Source organism: Stegodyphus dumicola, chromosome 9 (assembly GCF_044657685.1).
Source record: "Stegodyphus dumicola isolate Sdum_Otavi_A_Nest chromosome 9, ASM4465768v1".
Lineage (NCBI taxonomy): Eukaryota > Metazoa > Arthropoda > Arachnida > Araneae > Eresidae > Stegodyphus > Stegodyphus dumicola.
In genome coordinates, this window is record NC_140776.1 from 152,085,347 (window position 1) to 152,111,726 (window position 26,380).

At 31.1% G+C, this 26,380-nt stretch overlaps 1 protein-coding gene across 2 annotated transcripts; it reads left to right on the forward strand.

Moving 5' to 3' along the window:
* Window positions 1-327: 327 nt before the first annotated feature.
* LOC118203501 (centromere protein X-like) lies at window positions 328-24,248 on the forward strand. 2 transcript variants are annotated; one of them, XR_004760578.2, is made up of 7 exons: window positions 328-482; window positions 10,665-10,716; window positions 14,399-14,452; window positions 19,699-19,730; window positions 21,068-21,165; window positions 23,662-23,730; window positions 23,817-24,248. XR_004760578.2 is itself a non-coding variant. In XM_035375785.2 (6 exons), the coding sequence occupies exons 1-6, from the start codon at window positions 447-449 to the stop codon at window positions 23,829-23,831; spliced, it is 258 nt and encodes an 85-aa protein (XP_035231676.1). In that variant the 5' UTR covers window positions 328-446; the 3' UTR covers window positions 23,832-24,248. The 2 variants fall into 2 exon arrangements, 1 of the variants encoding a protein (XP_035231676.1); XM_035375785.2 differs by lacking the exon at window positions 21,068-21,165.
* The last annotated feature ends 2,132 nt before the right edge of the window (window positions 24,249-26,380 follow it).

The following is a 26,380-nucleotide window of genomic DNA, read 5'->3' on the forward strand; positions in this document are numbered from 1 at the left end:
GACAGCTTTTTCTCCTTTTAACTGCACTCATGGACACAATCGTATTTTAGGATATTTTCTACAATTTTTCCTTTTCTTTCTATAGGCACTTCCCCCCTATTTTTTTCGGGCCATTTATTTTAAATTTTGTCCCATCTTTTCTTTTTGACCTTTCGAACTTGTACAAAATGTACGAAGTTCCTTTTTACTCTCCTCTGAAATATGAAATTGCCCCCCTTTCTATATACCTTTCCTTCGCACCTTAGCTTGATTTTTCGCTCATCGGTACAGAAAGACTTAGTAGGCGCAAAACGAGACATCTGTCTGTCTTTATTATGATTCGGATTAAGAGGTATTACTGCCGAAGTTGGCATCAGAGCTGACCGCCAGTAATAATTGAATCCTTTATTTGTGTATATGTCTTTAAATGTCCGAAGCGCTGCACGAGTTTAATTTCTTGTTAAAATATGGCTGAATCGAACGGTGCAGAATTTCCTAGGCAAGTTAGTATTATAATATTGTCTTATGTATGTTATTATATTTGATAATACGGAATTTGTTTTCTCTAAATGTTTTTCAGATCTTAAATCTGCTCGGTGGTTTTAGGCAGTTTTCAGATAACCGGCCCTTGGCGATTTGTTGATATCTCGAGCTAACTATATAATATGTAAAGCAGTGGTTCTCAGCCTATTTTGCCCACCTTACCATCGTTAGAGGTTCATTCCCCCTTTCCAAAACTCAGAACATACATGCAGCGGCTCCCAAAAGTATTCGTACACTTTAAGAATTTGTTAAAAAAGTACTGTAAGACGGCACTGAATTCGAATGTAATGAAGTCCAGTATTTTTTCATATCATCTCTGTGCGATTTTGAACAAAACCAAACTTTTTTCGATACTGATTTTCTTTTTTAAAAATTAAAAATATGAAGAGGTGTAGATAAAACACGTCACAAAAGTTATCCTACACCGAAATATTTTCGTCGAATTTCATAAATAAAATTATCGTCTACCATTTTTTTAAATTTTTGCATTTTTATGATATTTAAAAAATCGTTTGACTTTATTCTCTGCTTGCTTGCTTTGTTATATTTTATTAAATATTTAAAAATGGTTCATAGTCGTATGGAAACAATAAATGGCATTCAAAAATTGATCATTTTTCATCATAAGGGTGGAAAAATTGATCCAGGATGCTGCTAAATTAGTAAATTTATCTCATTCTGTGGTGCAATCTATGATAAAATGTTTTAATGAAGAAAATCAGATCAAAAATAAAGGAAGAAAGGTTAACTCAAAGTGATCAGAGAGTTATAGTTGGAAAATTTGTTAAAATTCCATCTTTAAGTGTTGTAAAGACTTCTGCAGATTTTTATAGAAAAATTTTCTACTTCAGATTCACCTGAAACTGTCAATGAGTACACAGATCAGGTGAATTACATGGGTGCTCTGCTTGAAGAAAATTTTTTTATAAGTGTAAAAAGTAGAAAGCTGATGTTTTCCTTCTCGGTAACAATGGTAACTAAGTCCAAAGCATGTTGGAATCATGTCTTATTTGCAGATGAAAGCACATTTAAAATTTTTGGGGTTGATCTTTACATTACGGTAACTGGTAGTTTGGCGACATTTTGGAGGCGATAAAGGTTACTACCTGGGACTTTGGTAATAATGTGAACAGTACTGAGTTCCGATTACGCATTATTTTGTGTGGGGGAAATGAGAGATCATGGGATATGTCATGTGATATTAATGGACGAATTACGGTTCTTTAATCGGAAAAGGGGGGAAATCGGGAAAAAATTTGGAAATTTTGTATTTGGCTTTATTCTGTGTTGTGTGAAATAGTGTTTGTGAATTTTTGGATCCCATGGCCGTAAGTAAATTGAATTCGAAATGGGTATTTAGTGGTATTGAAAAGGATAGTAAGAAATGTTTTTTAAGGTTGTGTGAGAGAGAAATAAACATGTTTTATTATGTTATTTATTTTACCTGGTATCTTGCTTTGAAAGATAAGTATGATTTTAAAGATTCTGAAAGAGAATGAAGAAAAGTGTATCCGCCACGTAATGAAGATTCTGAAGGAGATTAGGTAAGTTAGTATTTTTAATTATTTTTATGCATTGTTGGAAATGTAAGGTGGAAAGGAATTTGGTATTATTGGGAAAATTGTTATTAGCAATGATTTAGTTTAAAGTAATTAGGATTGTAAGGTAATTTTTATTAATTGAATGTATGTGCTCATGTATATTTTAAGTGGTGTTTTTGAATTTAATTATATTTTAATGAAATGATAGTTATTTTGTGAATTTTATACTTGTAGGAATTTGGTGTATGTTTAAGTTGAAATAAATGTGCATGGAAATAATTTAAATATTTGATAATAAATATTTGTAATGCTTCATGTATGAATTCGTTGGTGACGTGTATAATGTAATAGATGATTTAGAGGTAAAAGTTTTTGGATATTTTATTTATTTTATATGTGGAAATGTTCATATTTGTAAAGGGTAAATACTTTTTCGCGATCATGTAATTTCATATATGTTCTTTTTACCGGGTTTAAAGATTGAGAAAATTGTCATGTATTTTCGTGAAATTTTTTTAATTTATGAGATAAAAGCAGTGTACATGGATATAGTGAAGAGTGTGCGCAATGCCATTTTTGTGCAATTCTGGGATGTTTTTTTAAGTAAAAATAAGTCGACGTGTACATGGTTCAGTGATATTTTAATGAAATGATAGTTATTTTGTGAATTTTATGCTTGTAGGAATTTGGTTTACGTTTAAGTTGAAATAAACGTGCATGGAAATAATTTAAATATTTGATACTAAATATTTGTAATGCTTCATGTATGAATTCGTTGGTGACGTGTATAATGTAATAGATGATTTAGAGGTAAAAGTTTTTGGATATTTTATTTATTTTATATGTGGAAATGTTCATATTTGTAAAGGGTAAATACTTTTTCGCGATCAGGTAATTTCATATATGTTCTTTTTACCAGGTTTAAAGATTGAGAAAATTGTCATGTATTTTCGTGAAATTTTTCGAATTTATGAGAAAAAAGCAGTGTACATGGATATAGTGAAGAGTGCGCAATGCCATTTTTGTGCAATTCTGGGATGTTTTTTTAAGTAAAAATAAGTCGGCGTGTACATGGTTTATGTGTATGTGTTATTTTGAAAAACGCGTAAGGTGTATGGTATTGTGCACTTTTTCCGAATTTTGCAGTGAATATTTGTCATGATTAAGCAGTTTTGTTTGATAAAATTTCTAGCATAAGTGTAATTCGGCTAGTAGATTGTTGGAAGAAGTGTTCAGTAGATAAGAAGAAAAGAAACATGTCTTTACTTCGTGAAGACAAAATGGCGGCGGGGAAAAAAAAATAGAGGGTTGCTGTAGGGGAGTTGGTCGCCAAATTTTCGCCAAAAAATCGCCAAGTTACCGTAATGTAAAGATCAACCATTTTTGGTTTGGATGGGTTTATAATTGTATGGAGAAGAAAGGATACGTACGTATTATTGCAACCAGGCCAAAATTCGCATAAATTGCCAAATTTGGCGACCCTACTTACGGCAACCCTACGTGTTATACGTAGTTTTGTAAAAAGAGCATGTTGAGATTCACAAAATTTTCCTGCATTTTCGTGCAAATTTTTGTAATTTATGAGAAAATAGCAGTGTACATGGATAAAGAGAAGAGTGTGCGCAATGCCATTTTTGTGCAATTCTGGGATGTTTTTTTAAGTAAAAATAAGTCGACGTGTACATGGTTATGGCGATTATGGTTTTTAATCAGTGCTAAAAGCAATAGCCAAAAGATTTCTGGAAAAAAATAATTCTGCAACTTATTCAAATTCGAAACCGGAAGGGTTTAATTGCTATTTTATATTTTAAAACAAAATAATATAAAAAACTGTATTAAAAATTATCTGTAATTAATAAATGTACATTTTCTTTCTATTCATACTTTTTTACTGAAACTTACAAATAACGCCAACCTGGTTGCGATAATACGTAAGTACCGAAGAAAGTATGAGGAACTTTTGGATATTGGCAGGTTTGGCTTTCTGCTTTTTGATATAAGCATGTTTATTTTTTATCAGGATAACAATCTAAAGCACACAGCCCTCAACGTTTGCCTTATATGTTTATCCTATCAATGTATCTATGTTTGTCCACAAGTTCTGAAAACACCACTTCAGTCATTATATTTAAACTAGAGGCTCTGATGTAGTTATTGAAAAAAAAAAAAAAAAAAAAAAAAATGATGCACTGTATGCCCAAATGTTTGAAAGTTGTCATAAATGTTGCAAGATATCCTACAAAATGCTAACTAAAAAAATACTGCAATATTTACTAATACTATGTGCATATTTCTTTGTGCAAAGACTTTTGCGAGGTAATTTTTCTGTTACTTTTTTATTGTTGGGTTTCCAAAAAAAAAAAATTTTTTTTACTCTGACCGTAAAATAATTAAAGTAGTTTTGCTAAGAAAAATTTATAGATGCAGAGGTCACTCTGAAAGTTTTGAGATATACGCAGACAATAAGTGGCAGAAAAAAATTAATGGTTAGATTTGGAAATATGAACTATTTTGTATTACTAGATGATTTTTATTGGCCAACTATAAGCAGTTTAGTGCATAGACTAAATTTTAGGCAGAAGGAAAAATGGAATTGAGAAAAGTATCACATTATGATTTTCTATGACTTTAAAGTGGATTAAATCAAGAAGAATGCATTCAGTATCTACAGTTAGCATTTGGAAATGAAGGCCCATTCTATGCTACTGTATTCAGATGGTTTACAGCAGGGTTTCTTAAACTTTTTTCAGTTGTGACTCCTTTTTATCACTGAGATTTTTTTGCAACACCCAGGATACCACAATATTTACAAGGCCAAAATTCGCATAAATTGCGAAATTTGGTGACCCTACTTATGGCAACCCTACGTGTTATACGTAGTTTTGTAAAAAGAGCATGTGGAGATTCACAAAATTTTCCTGCATTTTCGTGCAAATTTTTGTAATTTATGAGAAAATAGCAGTGTACATGGATAAAGTGAAGAGTGTGCGCAATGCCATTTTTGTGCAATTCTGGGATTTTTTTTAAGTAAAAATAAGTCGACGTGTACATGGTTATGGCGATTACGGTTTTTAATCAGTGCTAAAAGCAATAGCCAAAAGATTTCTGCCGAAAAAATAATTCTGCAGCTTATTCAAATTCGAAACCGGAAGGGTTTAATTGCTATTTTATATTTTAAAACAAAATAATATAAAAAACTGTATTAAAAATTATCTGTAATTAATAAATCTACGTTTTCTTTCTATTCATACTTTTTTATTCAAACTTACAAATAGCATCAACCTGGTTGCGATAATACGTAAGTACCCAAAAATTTTGTGGAACCCCGTATTGCATAAATCCAACACACGCGTAAGTGAAACTCAATTTTTTTCACTTGTACTGTAATATACTATTGCAGTTTTAGGTCATTAACTTCATTGTCTAATTTTAAGACATAGAACAATGAGAAAATTTTAAATAAGTAACAGATGAAATGACAGCATCACATGCAAAGCAAGAAAAATGAACATTTGTATTATTAAAATGCGTTGAAATGTTTTCGTTTCTTCTTTGTCTGTATTATCTTATCTTTATCTATTTTCAGATACATTGTGTGAAAATATTTGTTAATTGTAAAATTATTATAAGTCAAAGAAATATCAAAACTGCTAAATTTTTTGGCAACCCCTTTGTGAGTCGTGACCCACAGTTTAAGAAACCCTGGTTTACAGAATTTCACAGGGTCATAACTCTCTTCAGAATGAAAAGGACACAGGAAAGCTGCTGTTGGCAGTAATCCTGGATAATTTATCTATGGAAAATGTTAATTAATGATAATCACTACACCTACCAGATTATACAGAAGATATTTAACATTGAATGTGCCACCATACATAAAATTATTTATGAAGAATTGCAAATGGAAAAACTAGTTTGCCATTGGGTTTCCCGTAATTTAACTCTGTACCAGAAGGAGGAGTGTGGAAGAATCAGTAAAGAAACCCTTAAATTACTTAAAGATGGTGACTACTGCATTATTTCTAAAATTATAACGAGTAAAACCAGTAAAAAATTCAGACTCCTGTAATTTTAAAGACACTGACTCTGACTTCGACTCCCTCATATGTATAAACATAAACACATGGGTTACAGCTTATTTTTTTTAATATAAAAGAAGTAATAGATGCTACAGAAAAAAGATGCTACTCAAAATCTGCCTGACTCCACAACCCTGGTTAAAACATACATACCATTTCTTGTACCTGAAGTACAGGACTGGTCAAAGCCATCAAGCTGGAAGGACAGAAAACAATGGCTAACTGGTACGCCACTAAGCGCCTTCCAGATATTCTCAAGAAGTGATTGTTAGAGGACTCATGCTGCACCGTGATAATGCCTCTTCTTATTCAGCTAGATTGACAGTTGAATTTCTTGATAAAAACACATCAGAGTGATAGAACATCCACATCTGTTCACCAAATCTAGCTATGTGTGACTTTTAGCTATTTTTTATAAAAGAACTTATGTGGTCAGAGTTTGCATTTTGAAGATGATATTGATGAGGCTATAAATGCATTTTTGTCATTGATTGCAAGAAATTAATGGCTTGAGGCATCTTTGGAAAATTCACCTACAGACATGCTTTAATGCTGGAGGAGACTGCTTTGAAAATTCCTAAAAATTCATTATAGCTTTAAAATCCTATGTCTGGTTCAAAAATTACACACACAGAAAAATTGAATGAAAAAGGATTTATAGGTTACTCTGAACCTTCTTTATTTATAGTAGATGGCAGCTCAACACAAACCAGTCCATATATTTTAGCCTTGTTTAGTTTTTTAAGACTCTCATTTTTCAAGGAAATCTTCCAGATTTTTTTAGGGTATAAAAGGAATTGTTTGAAAAGAAATTTCTATGTTATTTTTTTGGCTGTATGCTAATCTCCTTATTCTATATTAGTTTTAAATTTTTACCCTGAAATCTTGCTTAAAATCAAACGGCAAATGCTCGTTTCAGCACTCTTTTTGAAGCTTTATTCAACCAGTGTGCCCACTTTGGGCACACCCACAAAATTAAACGATAAGTGCTAGCTTCACAAAATTTTACTTGTGTACTCCTCTAGGCCTAATTAGACCTTTTTTTTTTTTTATGAAAACTCTGACTTTAAAAGGTAGCGTGCCGGAAAGAGTTAAGTGCCCTCTAGCCACAAAGACACTACACACTTACAAACACCCATGTCTTTTCCAGGATTTGAACCCAGGTCCATCAGTATGCGGTGTAACTAACCACTATTCTTCCTGGGTGATGATGTAAATGTAGTAAGATGGCAAGGCACACTGGGGGTCTTTTGTTATTGTATAAATCAGTTAGAGAATGCTAACCTCCCAACAATGCCAATGCCAGAGCCAGTGTGGCTGTATCAGGTGGTAGAATTGATGGCAAAAATTTTAAAAATTAGAGGATCAGTCAGCAGCAAAATTTAGGATGACAAAATTTTTTGGATTAAGGTAATGGGCAGGAGAAATGAGAGAATGCAATTTTTTTTTAATTTTTTTTTATTTAATGAGATGAGGTATCTGGCAGGAGAATTTAAAATCTACAGTAATAGCACCCAGTGGTGAAATGTGTAGCACCAGCCCTGCCTTCCCCCCTCCAACAATTCAAGGGCTGAAAGTGTAACTGGCCAACATTAGATGTAACGTCAATCAATATGTTGTTATTGCCCAATTCCCTGGTCATCAAATCTTTTACAGTACAAAGCAGAAATCTCAGTTAGATGGGAGAATTATTGCGTTTACTGTAAACCTGCTTTTTTTTTTTTTTTTTTTTTTTTTTTTTTTTTTTTTCAGTATTATGTTCTTCATTCCTTGATTTTGTTGGGAGGAGGAGAATTTTTTTCGTCGTGTTCTGTTATTTATATTTTGGGTTGTGTTCTGGAGGTTTGGATTTCAGACATTGTACTTTTTATAATATAGAGGTTTTTAATATGCATTTGTAAAAATATTAAGTTTCTAATTATTTCGTATCTGATGCTTTATTTACCCACTTCCTAATATTTGGCACCATTTCAGATTTACATGTAACATATTAGGAAATCAAGATTGCTAGTTTTGGTGACTAAGCTCAATGACACTTTTAGAAGAAGTTATCTTTTAGTTTTTGTATACCCTTGAAAGTTTCTTTTTCTGTTTTGATTTAGTAAAAGGAAATGTTTTAAATTTTATGATTTTGACAGTTTTCATAGGCTCAACTTTACAAGTTGCAAACAAAAAACGAGTCTTTAAACGAACAAGGATTCCTTCTTTCTTTTCAGTTTTGGTCTATCAAAAAATAAATAAATAAATAAATAAAAATTTGATGTTTTGGCATGAAAAATGCCTTTAGTTCATGTTTCTATTTTTTTTTCACCTGTAAGAAAAAGTCAGAAAAAGTTCATTTTGTGTGAAAATAATGTATATCCTAAGTTGCACTTACGAAACATGAAAATCGAAATTTAATTTTGTGAATCGGCCCAGTAGTATGAAAAATATAAATTTTGTCTTTTTTTTTTTTTTTTTTTTTTTTTTTGAGCAGTGTACTTTCATATTAATGCAATGGCCTTGCTTCAGTTTGCTGATTTTTTAGGAAGAAACAGAATAATGACCTTATGGTTGTGAAATATTATAGTATTTTTTTTTTTTTTTTTTTTTTTGCTTTAACTGTATGTTGATCTCCAAAACAATGAATTCAACTGCTTAAAATATGGTTTTCTTTTTTTTTTTTGTCCTGGTGGAAATTTCATTATGGTAATTCAAGAGCTTTGAAGCAGTGGTTCTTTAGAAATTTTATGGCAGTATACTCTTTTTTTTTTTTTTTTCAGAATTTACCTTAGTTTCTTCTTCTGTAGGGAAATCCTTTAATTTCGTAAGGGATATGTGGATTCGGAGTGAATAAAGAACACACTTTATTAGTCAGTACTATTCAAGACAGCTCCAAACACGCTTTTACAGTAGTCAGAAAACTACTATAAACACGCTGGAACAATCAGTGACACAGCCTTCATACTGTCAGGCTACAACAGTGGAAACAGCTTCACTGCAAAGCACCAGACTACAGTTTCTGACTATGCTTGGTCATTCTCGGAACTCCACATACTCTCGAGACATGCTACAACTCGTGATGCACTAGAGTGCAGCTACCGATTCCTCGGTTCAGTCATTCCCAGAGCTCAACACACTCTCTCGACTATGCACTAACTGCGATACACTGAGACTCTTTTGGTGCAGTCGATGACCGACTGTCAACTCGATCGACTCCGAATGGACTGACTAACTCTCCATGTACCAGCAGGGTTTATATTTTGTCGCAATTTGTCGGCCAATTTTGTCGCCGAGAGGGCAACCCTGGCTTCCCTTGTCATTTTCTGGCAACCCTAAACCTACTTTATAAGGAAGCTATCTTACCGCGCCTTGACATTTCGTAAATATATTAAAATCAATTTTGAAACAGAAAATGTTTACAATTTAACCTTAAAAAAACTATTGGAATTTATTGTGTAACAAAAAGAATGCAAATGGTGTTGTTGGATGTTAACACTGAAGAACTGTCATATGCATCATTGCCTACAGAATGGTTAACCTTCCAGCATGTGCGCTTGGCAATTTTACATGAGCACGTGCGCGTCGTATTTTTTATGACATCCATTATTCTACCATTTTGGGCACGAAAAATGACAAAAATGAGTGAATATTGATAATAAATTTGTTAAGAAATAAAATATTAATATTATTATTGCAAAATACAAATGATATCCCATTCAAATATAGTAAAAGTTCTTATGTTAGTGAGAGAGAAATGCAATACAAAACTGAGTTTGTCGTAAATTTTGTGCATACGTGAGTGCTGGAAGGTTAAATGCATGGTTGCTAGAGCTTGGTGTATTTAGAAAATTTAGCAGTTTTCTTAAGATGATTGCAATAATGTATAAGTATTCTTTGCTGTACTGTGGAAAATTTATCAACTGTATGGCCTGACAACCGGGTAGAGGTATTGCTATTTGATGCTTATAGATTAATAATTAGCTTCTGCCTCATTAACTATTGTGACTAGTAAGGCAGAAGTTGCAGTTACATTTTCGGTTCTTTCTTATTATTCACATCCTCATGAAAAATTGTGAAGACATTGGTAACTTTGAGAATTGGTGGAAAATGTTTGTTTGGATTGTTTATGGCTCTTGGTATTTATTCTGTTCATAAATAGTAATGATGAAAAGCATTTTACAAAAAGAAACTTTATGAGAAAAGACTGTCTGTAGGGGAGGGTGGAAAACTGTTGAGTGAGATGGTAAGCACAATCTATAGATTAGATGTTGCCACTTAATAGTGAAAAATATGTCAAAAGCATGGTGGTTCTACAGAATATTGAAATTCAGACTGTGGATAGTCAGAATACCATACATTTTTTTTTTTTTTTTGAAAATAAATATCTTAACCTAATCCAGTTGAAATTTACTAGCATTTTTCAAATGTTATATGCAATATTGAATTTAGTAATTTTATGTTATGCTTTTGACCCAAACATTATAACATTTTATTGGTTCATAAATCATTCATTCTGCAATTATCTTTTATTTTTCTTTAGAAATGTGTGGAGGAAATTTTGAAATTGCATTTTAAGAATAAAAGTTTTAAAAGTAAGTATTAGTTTACAAAATGTTTACTAGATGATCATAATAAAGAAATTGTGCTTTTATAAGTTGCTGATATTAGTATTAATATGTCATGTGAAATCCTGTGTAATAAGTATAGTTTGGAGCAGTACGTTATTGCCATTGAATTTACAAATTAAAATACAGTCAAAAGTCGTTAATTCGGACACCCATAATCCGGACCTCAAAGCTAAAAACTTTCTGCGCATGCGCCGTGTTGACACATGCACATTGGCGTTTACGCGTGCGCGTAAGACCTATACGGGCACGCGCGTATGCGTGTGCGCAAGTGCAGAATACGTTTTCGCGTGCGCGTTTAACGTATAATGGACGGTATATGCTAAAATTATACAATTATCTATTTCAGTTAATGTTCATGCTTGCGTTATTCCTTAATCTTCGAATTGGATGCAGCTTATTATTTTTTGCAGACTGTAAGAGCAATTTTATAAAAGTAAACTTGAACTTTTGATTATGTCAATTTCCGATTCTGGAGCTCCCAAAGGATCTACAAAACGAAAGTATGTCTCGATGTCCGTCAAACAAAAAGTGGAATTGCTGCAAAAAATGGATAAAGACATGAAGAAGGTGACAGAGAGGTTAGTGAAAACGAAAAAATTTCGATTGACAAGTTAGTCGGTATTCTCGGCACAGCAATTACGGGACTTGAACAGTGGAGCTTTTTAACTGAACAAGAAATTACGTCTGTTTATAGAATTAAAGAGAAAGTATTATCACATAAAACGAAACAACCTTCATAGAAAGAAATGTTTAATAAAGTAAACAAATAAATATTAAGCTTCTTTTTTTTGTAAATTTTGATACCCTTTAGATCATAATTGTTCTTTATTTCCTTAAATACGGTTTCATATTTTTAATTTTAGAATTTGTGCATGCCATCTTACGAGATTTAAACTGATGATCTATAATCCGGAAAAATCGATAATCCGGAATCGCCGAAGTCCCGACGAGTCCGGATTAATGACTTTTGACTGTATAACAAAGCAGCGTTGCTGTAAATGAAACAGATGAGCCATGCATAGTGATTGGTGAAAAACTATCGTAAAAAGTGTTTGATGAGAAAAACTGTGTTTTTGCAGATATGTTAGAAAAATTTGTATCAACTCAAAGTAAGCTGCATAAACAAAATTGCAAAGGCAGAGTTTAGTTGTCATAAATGGGGGGGGGATTAAGCTTATAATGTCACAGTATATTTTTGAATTTCATACTATGTGTGATTTTCTACTGAAAATAACAATAATCAGTCATTATTAATGTAAATTAGCGCTAAATTCTGTAGTAGCCCCAATGACATTGGCCAAGAAGGGTTATTCGTCTCAAAGCGGGATTTTCTGTTGAATCACTATAAAAGTCTGAATCACTTTGCAAGTTATTGCCACCAGATATTATCACTCTGTATTATATTTAAAGAAATTAAATAATAAAGAATCTGCATGAATATATGTGTGTTTCTTGCATTGTGAAAAAACGACGGTACTTACAGCCATCAAATTTTGAATAACATAGCCGTTAACCTAAATATGAGCATCTGAAAGCCCAAATTTGGAATTTTAAATTTGTTTTATTGTCTATTTTATATTTTGTAAAACTTTAACGAATTTTTTATTTAAAAACACAAAAAGACCTATTTGGGCATAATATAAAATCTGTAAACTTTCAGATTTTTTTTTTAAACTTGCATCTCTAGCAATTAAGCTTTGGTATCATTCAAATAAATATAATAAATTGTTTATTTTAAATTACTATCATAGAATAATTCAGTTATACCATTTTTTAAAAAGTTAAATAATTAATGTCTCAGTCTCGTATACATGTATTTCAGATAGCTCCAAGATTTTCAAAGATTTTCAAGCTTTGACATTAATACAAATAAGAGCGATTTTTTTGTTTAATATTTTATTTTCATCATAGATCCCTTTAATTCTACGATTTTCACAAATGACTTTATTGCTACACAATCCCTTATGTACTATTAAGTCAACAATATTGGGTGCTGTTCTGTTATTGGGACTGAATTCTGAAATGTATGTATGTATGTATGTATGCACATGTGTATGTGCATATATGTGTGTATACACATGCCTACATATTTATGTATGCGCATACAGGAATACATATATCCATAATATATCCGAATCCATTCCTGATAACAGAAGATTATTCAGTATTCATTATTTTATAAAAATTGTATGCAGTAACTATATTAAAGAAAGGAAATTTTTTATAGCCAGCGAACATTATACACAACTTTGATTTTATTTCTTAGATTCCTAAAGGACTCTTTACTCGTATTAATACTCCATGCATGAATAACTGGCAGATATCTAATGTCTCACAATTAAAGAATTAAAATATGACAATAAAAACCATGAATTTGGAACAATATGCAGTGTTTCAAATATAAAACACAATCTAAAGTGCAATTATAATAGCAATCACTATGTATTAAAATGTATTAAAATAATAATGAAGTTACTGATCTGGTGAAAATTAGCAATTTTCATAACTCTTTAAAGATAGTTGAACTATTGAATATTTATTGGAGGTTGAAGACATTATTGACTTTATTGAAGAAAACAATGAAAAATTCAATTTAAAATAAAAAAATGATGACTAAAAAAACAACTTGCAGTTAATACAATTTGGACCATTATTAGTAAAATATGTGGAATAAATTTCTGGCAATTCCTTCAGGGTGTTCATGGTTCACAAATATTAATGTATGATTTATCTGACCAGGCAACTGTGTTCCATTGTTGCATGAGCAAATTACAATGTTCATACTGTACTTGTAAATATTGATAATGTGAGGTAAGAGATGCACATTAGAAGAGCATCTGCTGCAAATTTTCATATCTGGAAGAGTCTGAACTGTATACTTGAATATTCTTGTACTTGAATGTACATTATGCTTAGCTAACTGTCAGTTTTAAGTCACCAGCAACCATCAGTTTGTCTTCTCAAAATGGACAGTGTGCATCCAGCTTGAGATGTTATCTGTTGAATCAGTCAGGGATATCCCTATCAATGCCCTTGCATTTTTCAAAGGTATTTAACATAAGGTTATAAATATCCAATAAGCAGTGCTTTTGTGAATGCATTAATTTGGGAATAACTTTCTTAATTACAGAAACATGTAGTTAGCAAAATACCTTGGTATCCCCAACAGCCATTAATTAATATTCCCATCGCTTCACATGTTATCTGCATCATTTTGTTGAGTGCATCCTAGCAGTATAGGGGGAGATTTAATGAGTTGAGTAATTGGTGTAGCTTTAAAATAGTGAAAAATTCATTGAAGTGTGTATTGTTTATGCAATGTGTTGGATTTTGAAAACTGTCCATCTTTAGAACCGGGTAGACCAATATTTTATCCATTATACTGTTATTTATAAAAAAAAAAAAAAAAAAAAAAAAAAAAAAATTAAATTCATCTTATACATAAAAGATTAAAGATTAAAAGTTATACACTAAAGATTAAAAGTATGGCTGCATTAGATACTTATTGGCAAATTGAAATTTTTTATGCTTATTCTAACTTCCAGTTCTTCATAATTCTTAAGTACTTTAATCTTTTAATTTTTCCTGCTTTTATATATAAATCAATTTGTTACATTGTTTTAAAATTGTTTAATATTTTTTTAAGTTACAAATGATGCTGGGATGCTTGTTGCTGAAATTATGAGAGATTTTATTAAAGGTATGTATTTTTTTTCTATATCTACTATTAGTCAATGAGAGTGTTTGATTACTTCCTTATTAAAGCAGTTATTACATAATTCTCTGCTAATATTAAAAAGTTGGGCCTTTCAAATTTGACAGTTGAATTTACTAATTTTGGAAACTGTGATGGCTGCTTAAACAAGAAAGTACTAAAATTTGTTTAATTCTTATTTTATGAAATAGGCATTTATGTTATTTATCAATGTTGACATGGATATATGAAATTTATAAGGATTATTTATAATAGTTTTACTTTCCTTTTCAACTTTTTATGTTTTCCTTTTAACTTTTGTATCATCTTATAAGTAATATTGGCATATATACAAGTAGCAAATGATTTGATAAAATAGTCTTGAGACCAGATGGAAGCCAATTGGGATGTGTGATTGGAACAGCTGTCGTATTGGTACATTCTGTTTCTATCTGCATGACAGAAAAGCATTAAAGGATGTAAGCAGTGGTGTAGCTAGGGTGGGGCAAGGGGGGACATCTGTCCCCGGGCGTAGCATCCAGAGGGTGCCAAATTAATGCTACGAAATCTTTTAAGGAAATGTTTTCCATTCTTGGCACACAGAAAGGGGCACAAATTCTTCAGTTGACCCTGGGCACTGGAAACTCTAGCTACGCCCCTGGATGTAAGTGACTGCACAGTAGATGTATGTGCTATTTTCAGAAACCATGACATAAATCTTTTACACTGTTCATGGCCTTGCCAGTGGCCGTGTGATAAAGACCACCGAATACAGGTAGTTTGACCTGTTTGCGTTCGAACCTAGGTGAGTGGGACTTCATGGGACTTTTTGCGATCTTTCACATCTGTAACATGAGTGTGAGCAACTTTTCCTCAGAAAGTCCTCCACAGAGGCATCCCTCCTCTTAGGCAGATAGTCTTCGTGGCTTTGCCATAATCAGATAACCTAAGCTAACTTTGTTCCCTGTGTTAAGGGACGTCAATATAGCAAAATATCTGTTGTCTCCAGCAATATAACATACTTTTCCTAGATTAAAATCCTGATGGTGAAATCTATTTAAATAAGCTGGAAAATCTCCACGATCGGTTTAAATCAATATCCAGTTTTGTCATAGTAGTGATTTTTGGCAACACAGGTTGCTTTCCAGTAGTTTGCTTCACCTTTCCATTTTGCTTGTTTTCAGATGGGTAGGTTCTTCTCTCTTGAGATGGTTCAACATACTGGTGCGAGTAGACTTAATCAATTTAAATGGAAATTTGTTACTGTGCATCAGCTTAGTTAAATCATGCTCTCTGGGTTTTATTTAATTTGAAAAGATGGTTCCAAATATGGCTTGATTCAAGATTTTTTTCAAATTTTTCTGACATCAACCATATGAAGTTCTTACAGCCCTCTCTACCATCCTCAGAATCTTTATGCATCATCTCTGCCGCCCTCGAGCGACCTCTCAAGTGGTGCGTTTCTTGGCCAAGGGGATACGAGACCTTTGGTCAACGGAGTTTGATGTCCGATACGACCAAGTAGGAGCAAGCTCCTTCGGCAAGTCTCATCAGACCCTCAGACAGGCGAGGTCCCGGGTATCACCCGAGACCGCAATGCGCGTTCGAAAAGTCAGTAAGGTTAGCTTTCATCAAATCCTTGTATGTAAGTGTTACATTTACAGGAAAGTGAGAATCTGGTTACTCTCTTAACCTCTCGAAGCTGGCTGGTACAGCAGTTGTACCAGGAGAAGATTTTCTCAGACGCCGGCATTGGTACAACTATCGTACCATCCATGCCCTCCCCATTTTAGAGAATCGCCTATCTGTAGATCTTTGGGTGGTCCATTGTCGCTGCTCAGAGTAGCCGCTGGCTATGCATTATTTCCCTCTTCTTATCAGTTTGGCTACATTTTGGCAAAAACCGCAGGTTTCGTCTCACGCCAATATACTTGAAAATTAAATAGAGGCCATCTCATTCTCAATCTGTCTCATAATTTTAATGCTAATTTTTTTAGTACTGACTTTTGCTATGATTAAAACGTCAGCGATTTTGCACGCTCTTTAAGCTTACCATATTTAATGTTTTTTAATCATAACAAATAAGAATAGATTAATATTTTAGATTTAATGCCCTTCTAGAAAATAGGTAAAACCGCTTTTATCGTTTACTTGCTTTTCATACTTATGAATAATAAGATTTTATTTTGACATTTTTTTGTGGAGTGCATAAAACCCTTAAGAACTGTTAACTCTTTCAAAGTGCTTCTATTATGCAGGCAATTTTGTCTGATTTATCAGGAGATAAATAAGAGACAATTGTATGCATAATAGTTTTTGTGATTTTCATTCATTCAGTGATTGATTTCAATGATTTTCATTGATTGTAAATTAAATAAAATCAATTTATCTTTAGACCCTCTTCTAGGATGAAATCTGCCAAAAAGTATTTAAACATCAGTAAAGCTCACGTTACTTCTAAATTGAATATAAACATCAGTTACATTTTATAAAATTTCGGCTAGTTTCATTTGCTGAAATTCTTATACTCCTCAAGAGATAAAGGGAATTCAGACAAGTTGATAAAAAATATCTTTAAAAAAGGTTGTTATTTTGTCTGTAATAAGGTGTATGTCAACTTACTATTAAATGTATGAAAATTAGGATTGGATTACAGAAAAGCACGCTACCTGCTTAAGGGGATGGATGCTTTTGTGTAAACCTTTTTAAGAGAAAACTGCTCGCATTTACGTTCCTGGTGGAAAACTCCACATGTAATCAACCCGTTCTTCGGTATTGATTGGATTAATTTTGTTCGCTTACTGAATTACATCAAAGCACACAACAATTACCTGTATAAGGGGAGTTATGCCTTCGCCGAGGACTTTCTAAGAGAAGCTGGCTTGCATTTACGTTACACAAAAACCGTGAATCCAACTATTTATCCGGGATTCAAACCCAAGCGAGGTACAAGTGTTCAGCCACCTTTACCGCTCTACTGAAGAGCTCGTAAAAATATTGATAAAGGAAAAGTATTGAAATAACCGGTTTAATTTACTAACCTATATTTCTCAATTGACAGTACATAAATTACGCATATGAGGGGGATTATTTGTGAATAAATAAACTGTATTGCACTTTTCTCCACTATTTCATATTACGATGGAGTTATTGCATTTCAAAGTTATTTCTCATGAATTAATTTTGCTCTTTTTGATTTTTGATGTTTTCAAAGAGAAAATTCCACACTTTAAATAAAAAAATACACGAGAAGATACTTTATGCAAAATTTGGCATAAACGGTTTTCTTAATTTTGCTTTGAAAATATTCCAGGGTAATCGTTTTCATTACTGGAAGAAATATGAAAAACAGATTTACTACATTGTGTCAACACCCAATATTTCCTTATTCTTTTGAAAATGTGAAAGATTACTCTTTCTAAAATAAACTAGAAAATATATTATGTGCAAATAGAATATTCGTTGAAAATGAAATAGACTTCAACTTTTGGATATAATGATGGTTTTAGACGAAATTTCTACGTATGAAAAGAAATTGACGTATAATTAATTCTTCATGAACATTTAAAACTGTTCTCAAAATTCTTTTGATGATTGCATGTATAAGTCATGGATTTTTTTCTCTGCTAACATAAACAAAAGCCAATTTTACAAAGAAAAATTCTCGTTAAAGATATACCTTCTTTGCCTGATAGTCCAATGTAATATTTGTTAAATTTAAATGATTAAACGCAACCAATGTATCTCGGATTTTGATTTTTATATTATAATAACAAAATTATCGAAAAAAGCAGATTTAAATCTCTGTTATTGTTATGTAGAGCTTTATTATTGCTGTAAGTTCATCTCAAAATCTAATTGTATTGAATCTCATTCTAATCATCTAATGGTAATAAATATTATTATTTCATTAAATTAGTCATTACCATTGTTTTATTAATGAAAATATGTTATTAAAAATCACATTCCAGCCTGCAGACTTACAAATCTAGTCCGTATTTACTATGTTTTGTTAAATTTTGTTCTCGCTTTCTAATTTCTAATACGAAAATACGCGAATATAAATGAAGAGTGAAAACAAAGTTAAAAAATTCACAAATTCTTTACGAGATTGATTAGAAATAGTGAGTGAAATATAAACATTGCATATATTTTGTTCTAAATAAAGTGTGCACTGGATATGCATCCAGTACTGCATATTTATTTATAACTTCATTTAAATGAAAGCAAAATAATCATCGAAAAAATTGCAAATCTAGCAACCCCTCTACTATGTGACGTAAGCGTCCGACAAACATGTAAATTTTACTTCATCCATGGAGGGGAACTAACGACTTTTCTCATTAGGAAAATGTCAAAGAGGGGGCAAAATTGTTTCGGATCGCGCCGGTCTGAAGGCTATATTATGAGAATTTCGGCCCGGTTTTAGAAGGTTAAGCCATTGTAGTGGTTGCAAAATCATATAAATGAAAAGGTGAAAATTGAAAAATACTGACTGATCAAAAAATTGAGGTTGTACAAATAATGAGGTGAGAGCAAGGAAAAAAATTCATGCTACATTCATGGAAGCCATGATTCAAATGATCTAATGCAGTGCTCCGCAACCTTTACTCACCTGCGATGCACAAAAAATCTTCCTGGAATTTCGTGGCACACCAAAGAGTTCTGAGTTATCAAGGAAGTGCCGAAAAAATTCAAATACTGACACACTTACAATCACACACACAACCACACAACAGTGAAATATATAAAAACATTTAAAATAGACATTATTAAGGAAAAAAATTGTCATTGTGTATTAAATACATGATAAAAAATTGCAAAATGTCAAATACATGTATTTGATTGCGGCACACCTATATCCTACTCATGGCACACCAGTTGCAGAGCACTGATCTAATGCATTATTACACTAATAATGAACTAATGAACTATAACTATGGTTCACTGACATACTTTCACTGGTATTTAGATAAAAGTATAACTGGAGATCTTATTCTTAATGGATGAATGGATGGACATTTTTAATTTTCTAATTCTTTATTGTTTCCGTTTCTTACTGCCCATTATTTCTTCAGATATTTATGTGTTTTATGGTTCATGCTGTCCAGTTGCATTCTGAATTCACCCATGTCTGCCTCTGCACTCTTGGGTTTAGCTATCATGTTTATAAATTAACTCATTCATGTATTATATTAAATAATTTATGCATACATTTTCATTTTATACTTTGTATCTGTTCATTTTTTCAGAAAGTGCTGCCAGAGCTGTCATGCAAGCTAAGGTAAGGTTGCATTTTTCTTTAAAGTTGTTAAGATAAAGTAAAAAACTAAAATTATAACTTTTCACTGAGAAAATTGCACTGTAAATCTAGTTTTCAGCTATCTACCTAAATAGTTTTTTTTTTTTTTTTTTTTTTTTTTTTGTTTGTCTCAATGAACATGAAAAAATATGTGGCAACACTTAACACTCTAACCAGCTTTCTAAAAATAAGCTGTTTTTAAAGATTTTGTGATTTTGCTTTTGAATTTTATGTGGCATAAGTATGAAGAAAGTGGTATTAATAAATAAAGTTAAAAAGATTGTGTAAGTCATCTTGTTAAGAAAACTGAACTCTGAAATAATAAAAAGACAGAAAAAGTGTGGTATAATACTTAATGTTTATGAAATTATAGAAATATGTTGTTAAAATTTTTGTAGTTTTATCGTTGTATTTTATATGGTGTAAGGGCAAAGAAAGTGATGTTTAATAATAAAAAAAAACACAAACAAACAAAGAAAAGTTGTCCAAGAGCAGGAGCGAGTCCAAGAACAAATTGGTAAACTATGATCCCGAGAGAGAGCAAAAAAAATATATATAAATAAATAATTGAAAATAAATAACAAACTCTCTGGTGTGACATTAAAATCTGAATCTTTAAGCCTTTTTTTTTTTTTTTTCCTTTTTGGAAAACTAAAATAAAAATAATTGCCGCAGCGAATAGTTTCATAGCTGTTAAAATGCTTTAGTTTTTGCATTTTTTAAAATTTCATTACTGGCAAGAATTTTATAAAATTTGTAGTACATCTTTTAGTCGTATTAAAATATCTGTTTTGCTGAATAAATATATTAGTGACAAATGTGCATCTAAGACTTCATTTGGATTGAAAATGAATAAAAATAAAAAATTGTACTTGTTTTTGTAGCAACCTTGATGACAGAAAATGTCATTTCAGCAATTTTTTTTAAAAGAAAGTGTGATTTTTTATCAAAAGTTGTAAATACACATGAAAAAGAAATTGATAACAGCACAGGATAAATTGTCAATTCATTTACAGTCTGTGCAACACAAGTTATTTAATTTATATCTATATGTGGAAGGTATTTAATATAAATTTATATTTGAATCTTATTTAATCTGTAAACAATTTATTTAAAATGGCACAATTCAGTGGAACTTATTTAATATATATGTTCGTTATCATATCATATTTGATACAATTACATAAACTATTTATTTAAAATTGCATATAAACATGCAAGAAAGTTCTGTTTGGTTTTTTACTGAAATACAATTTTGTTAGTGCTTTGTTAAAAACAAATATGTATAACCATACCGTAAAATTCATTTTTTTTTACAGATTCTTTCTGGTGACCACCACCTTTCATCAATTGTTGCTAACAATGTCTCAAACATATAACTATAGCTTCTTTTTCCACTGATGGAAATTTGAAAACAGTAAATATAATGAGTCTTTTATAATTGAAATGCTCTTTATTGACAGAATGCAATAACAAGAAACCAGTTAGGTCATTAACAGTTCGTATACTGCATGTGCGCTGATCAGTAATCAGTTTGTTTCCTGCAAATGCAGAAATAGGCCAAATAAAATTATTTGCCTAGGCTGCTACAGAAGATATATAATAACCTAAAAATCACTCCTCCTGCAGAAGGGGAAAAACAAATTTGATGTAAATATTAACAAAATATACCATCAGATGGGATTAAAAGCCCATGTAAATAAAGGCAGTGTGGTTGAATTTGCAAAATGTTAGTAGTTTCAACTATTTGACTGACCTGACTGCATGAGTGGTTTTTTGTAGTGTTTCTGAAATGCACCATAACTGCAAGCCTGTTTCCTTTAGGAAATAAACATTGAAAGCATATAGTTCTTAAGTGCTTTGCTATTGCTAATAATTCTAACTGAGCTAGACAGGGAATTATAGACAATTTAACACTATCTAACTTTTTAGTATCTGTTGATTAGTTATGTATAGTCAAACTCCAGTTATCAATTCTAACTCTGACTGCAGCCCATTTGGATAAGGGTCCGAGGTTCGAATCCCGCGAATGGGCTGGCTGCATGGGAGTTTTCATGGTTTTCCTCATGTGTAACGTGTATACGAGCCAGTTTCCCTTAGAAAGTCCTCCACGAAGGCATCCCTTCCCTTAGGCAGATAGCCCTCGAGGCTTTGCCATAACCACACACACCCATCTGGATAAGTGGAAAATTAGATTAATTGGTACTCTATTGTACTATTGCAGTCTTAATTTACTTTACATAGGGCAACTATGTATCTACTGTAATACAAATGAATGAAATTAGCCTTTTTCATTTACGGCATTTTATTTCTATAAAGTATTTCTCCCCTCCCCCCCAATTCCCAATAAATCTAAAAGAGGCTTATTTTGACTAAATTAAAACATAAAAATGATTTTTGTTTGTGTAAATTGAAACTAAACACTTACAATTTTCATTATATATATATAGAGAGAGAGAGAGAGAAAATACATAATATTCCTGCTTTTTTAATTCTCTTATAAATAAATAAGTATTTGTGGTGGTTAAATAATTGGCAAGAGACAATGTTTGGTACACGGATGTTGTATTGATGTTTTAAGCTGATCAAATAATGCAAGTCGACGAATTGAATGAAATAAATACATGCTAAATTAATTTAATAGATTAGATAATAAATTTTAATAGATATATATGTAGTGTACTATTTTTATAAGCTTTTATTTAATTCACTGATGGTGTTTGATTCTGTGATCAAAAGTTTGTCATCAATTTTTGAACTACTTCCTGACAAACTAACAAATTAAATTTTTACACACAATATTTGTGGATGGCAATATAATGTGATGAAGAGAATTTTCCAAAATTTGCTTTAGATTTTTAAAATTTAATTTTGAAACTATTTTTTGCAACTTCATCTAAAGAACTAACTAAAGATTGCTGAATTTTATTGTGTGCATCATCGATTAGAATAGGGAAAAAAAAAAAAAAAAAACTTTTATATGAAATGTGTATGAAATTTGTAACATAATTTCTGAATTTTTGGAGAATTTGCAAAAGTTGCTCAGTTTTTTTTAATATTTGATGTCTATTATTTAAAAATTATTATTATCATTATATTAAATTATTTAAATCTGCTTTGAAGCAGAAATGGAAGTATTGATTCTTACTTTATTTGTATTTATGGGTAGTATGTCATTACATCACTTTATCACTGAATTCAATTTGTATTTTGAGTAAGTTGAAAAGAAAGATAAAAATCACCGAGATAAACTGATGATCTTGGTGATTTCTGTCGAGCAATTTTTTGTTGTTTATTTTTATTTATAGTTTAAAGCATATTTATAGCTGCTAAGTTAAAGAAGGAGGGAATTAAAATTTATTGCTGAAAAACTAAACTATTTCTGAAAGCATGGAAAATGTAGTACAGACAACCGTTTATGGATGGCAATACAGTGTAATGAACCAATTTTTCCAAAATTTCATTTAGATTTCTTTAAAATTTAATGTTGGAAAGATTTTTGCATACATATTTCTTATTTAAAGAAACAAAATAAAAAAAAACTCGGAATTTTATTGTTCAATTATCAGATAGAGTGGGGGAAAAATCTTTTAAATCAAGTTCATATGGAATTTAAACTTAATTTCTAGTTTTTTTTTTTTTTTTTTAATTTGGAGATTTAAAAAAATTTTTGTTGATTAAATTGTTGGAAATGAAAAAGTAATTATTCATTATTGATTTTTCAATTTAGTAATTTGTTCAATAATGTATAATTGAGACTAAGTGGATAAAAATTTTAAAAAGAATATAAATAAGCTTTTTTTTAAAACTTAAAAAAAATAATAAATTAAATATAAGTAAGGCAAATGTAAGGCCAGCATTTGTGAAATACCTTAAATATAATGAATTTCTTATATAAAGTCTTATTTTATAGTGTGAAGGCAACGGGCAGCATCCTTTTGTAGTTACTGTAGAGCATGTGGAGAAAATACTTCCTCAGATAGTATGTATAGTATAGTATTAAAGTAATTATTTAAATTTTCAGTTTAAAAAATACAGTTAAGCAATCTAATCATGTATTTATTTCAGCTGCTTGATTTCTAATCATTTCCTGACTGGGAAAAATACAAAGAACTGAATACAAAGATGCATATATGAATTTCAAGGACCACTTTTCTTAACCCCTGCACTTCAACATCAAACATGTGTTTGAGTTAGATATTTTTGTTTTTTTGAAGTTAGCCAGATTGCTGGCTAGTTTTAACACACTTGTCTTATGTAAAAACTGGATATATATAAATCAGACTAGGTGGAAAACTCTGACTCACATTTCCTCCTATCTTCTGTTATAATTTCATATTTTATATAATTGTGTAAAAAAATACTAAATGCAGGGCAAATTTAAAATTGAGTCAAGTTTTCATTTGTTCTGCTATATACATATATAGGTTGAATTTAAATGTATAGTTTCAACAATTGTAAATTCATTGTTTAAAAGAATTAAAAGATTTTGTATTGAAATTCCCTTTGAACTGTTCTTTTATTGTTTTAATATCAGTTTATCCTGCTCATCTAGTACACAGAAAAAGAATGATAAAATAGTATTTCTTCAAATTTTGTTTTATTTAAAAAGTTTAATAAGTTTTCCCTTTTTATTTGAAGGCTTCAAAAATATTTTAGAATTTATCACACTTTGAAAGAGTGATTTTGTTCCATTATATATTTGATATACATTCACTACTAGTGTAATAATCATATTATACTGATGAAATTTTGAAAATGTATTGAGACTAAAAAATTGGGTAGAGATACCCGAAGGAAATTTCTAAGTGAGGATTTTGCACCCCTGTATTAGCATAAAACATTTCTGGTGTCATTTTAGGGAGTTTTCTTGAATGATGAGGTTACATAAATGTCCAGCAGTTTCTCAAATACCAGTGCATCTCTAAAAATAAAAGCATACTCACCTTTTTACCAATACAGAGATGTTTACATATTTTTATGATGATTTTGATAGAGAACTGAAGAAAAAAATCAGATGTTTTAGAATAAAAATTTCTGGCAACAGCTTGTTATTTGAAATGAGAACTATCATCTATTACTTTTAAATTTCTTCTTCTTCTTTAAAAATGTCACGAGGAAATGAACTGCAGATTGAAGTATATGTTTTTGCCCTTTCCAAAGAGAAATATTCCTGTTCTATAGTTAGAAAATGTGAAATGCATGGTATTAAAATTTCCAAGTGCAAAATAAACAACATTATTAGTCAGAAAGGGAAAAACTATTGATCATTATTTCTACATGGAAAGAAGACTCCAAATGAATACCTAAAAAGGGTACGTATTGTTTCTAAAGTTAAATCATTGGTAACAAAAAGCAAAATCTAAATACATCTGTAGCAGCAACAAATAAAATAATTAACTAAGACATTTTGGTGAGGCATGTGGCTCAACGCAGAACAATTTATAGAACCCTATATGAAAGCTGTTTAGCAGGAGATAAATGGAAATACATTGCAACCCTTGACGAAGCATGGATTTACCTAAATGACTGCAACAACAAAAAAGTCTATTTTAGGAAACACAGAAAAAAAAATTTCATAGCTAGTTCTATCAATGCAAAAAAAGTTTTAGTATGGTTTATGATTGTTGTTAAATTCTGTTACAGTGAGAAATTAAAAATAAGAAGCTTGGGAAAAAATTTTAAAATCAACTGAATGTTCTATCAAGAGAGAGTTTTATGTCTGATATTTGCAGAAGAGATTCTGTTTCATTATCCCTACTACTTTTAAAGAGTGAAACTTCAACAAAACAAAGCAGCAAGTCAGTCATACTTCAAAAAATACCACTGCATTCCATGAAAAAATGAAGATGGATTCATGACAAACCTTTTATATATCTTTTTAATGCATTCCTGTGAGAAGTCCCCTGAGGTTTTACCTACAGACTGTTCTGCCTTTAGATTCCTGAGAAGAGCTGGTCCAAACCCATCACGATTGATGGATGGATTGAAAGTGGTGGAAGAGGAATGGAACTCAATAACCTTGAAAATTTGTGAAAAGCACTTCTTTTATGGGAATCATGATGCAGACTTATAGTTCAGAAAAAAGGCTATCAAACTGAATATTTAAAAAAATACTGTTTACATTTTAAAAATTAAATCTCCCTGAAATCATTCTAAAGTTATGTAAAACCCTCTGTAGATGTAAAATATTATTTAACTTTTTTCTTCCTGCCATATCTTTTTTTCACTGAGCTAGTAAACATTAATCTGTATTAAAATAATATAGGAAACCATAATGATATTGTTGCATGTATATCAGTTCGTAATACAAAGCTGGAATTTTCCTCAAATATTTGTACAATATCATGCAATTTAATCAGTAGCTATAATTTAAACTACTAAAATGCTAAATAGAATGCAATCCACAATGCAGAGAAAGCTAATCCGATTAATAAAAAAATTACATCAGCTAAGCAAATGACTGCTCACAAACGAACTGAGCTGAGATGTTCTTTCTCTGGCTTTTTAAATTGGCCATGCGAGATAGTTCCAGCAATTCTGGAAAGCAAAAAGAGTAGAACTATAGTTACAGCTAACACAGTAGTTGATTACATTTATTCAATTTAAATATAAATTGCTGAGATAAACTT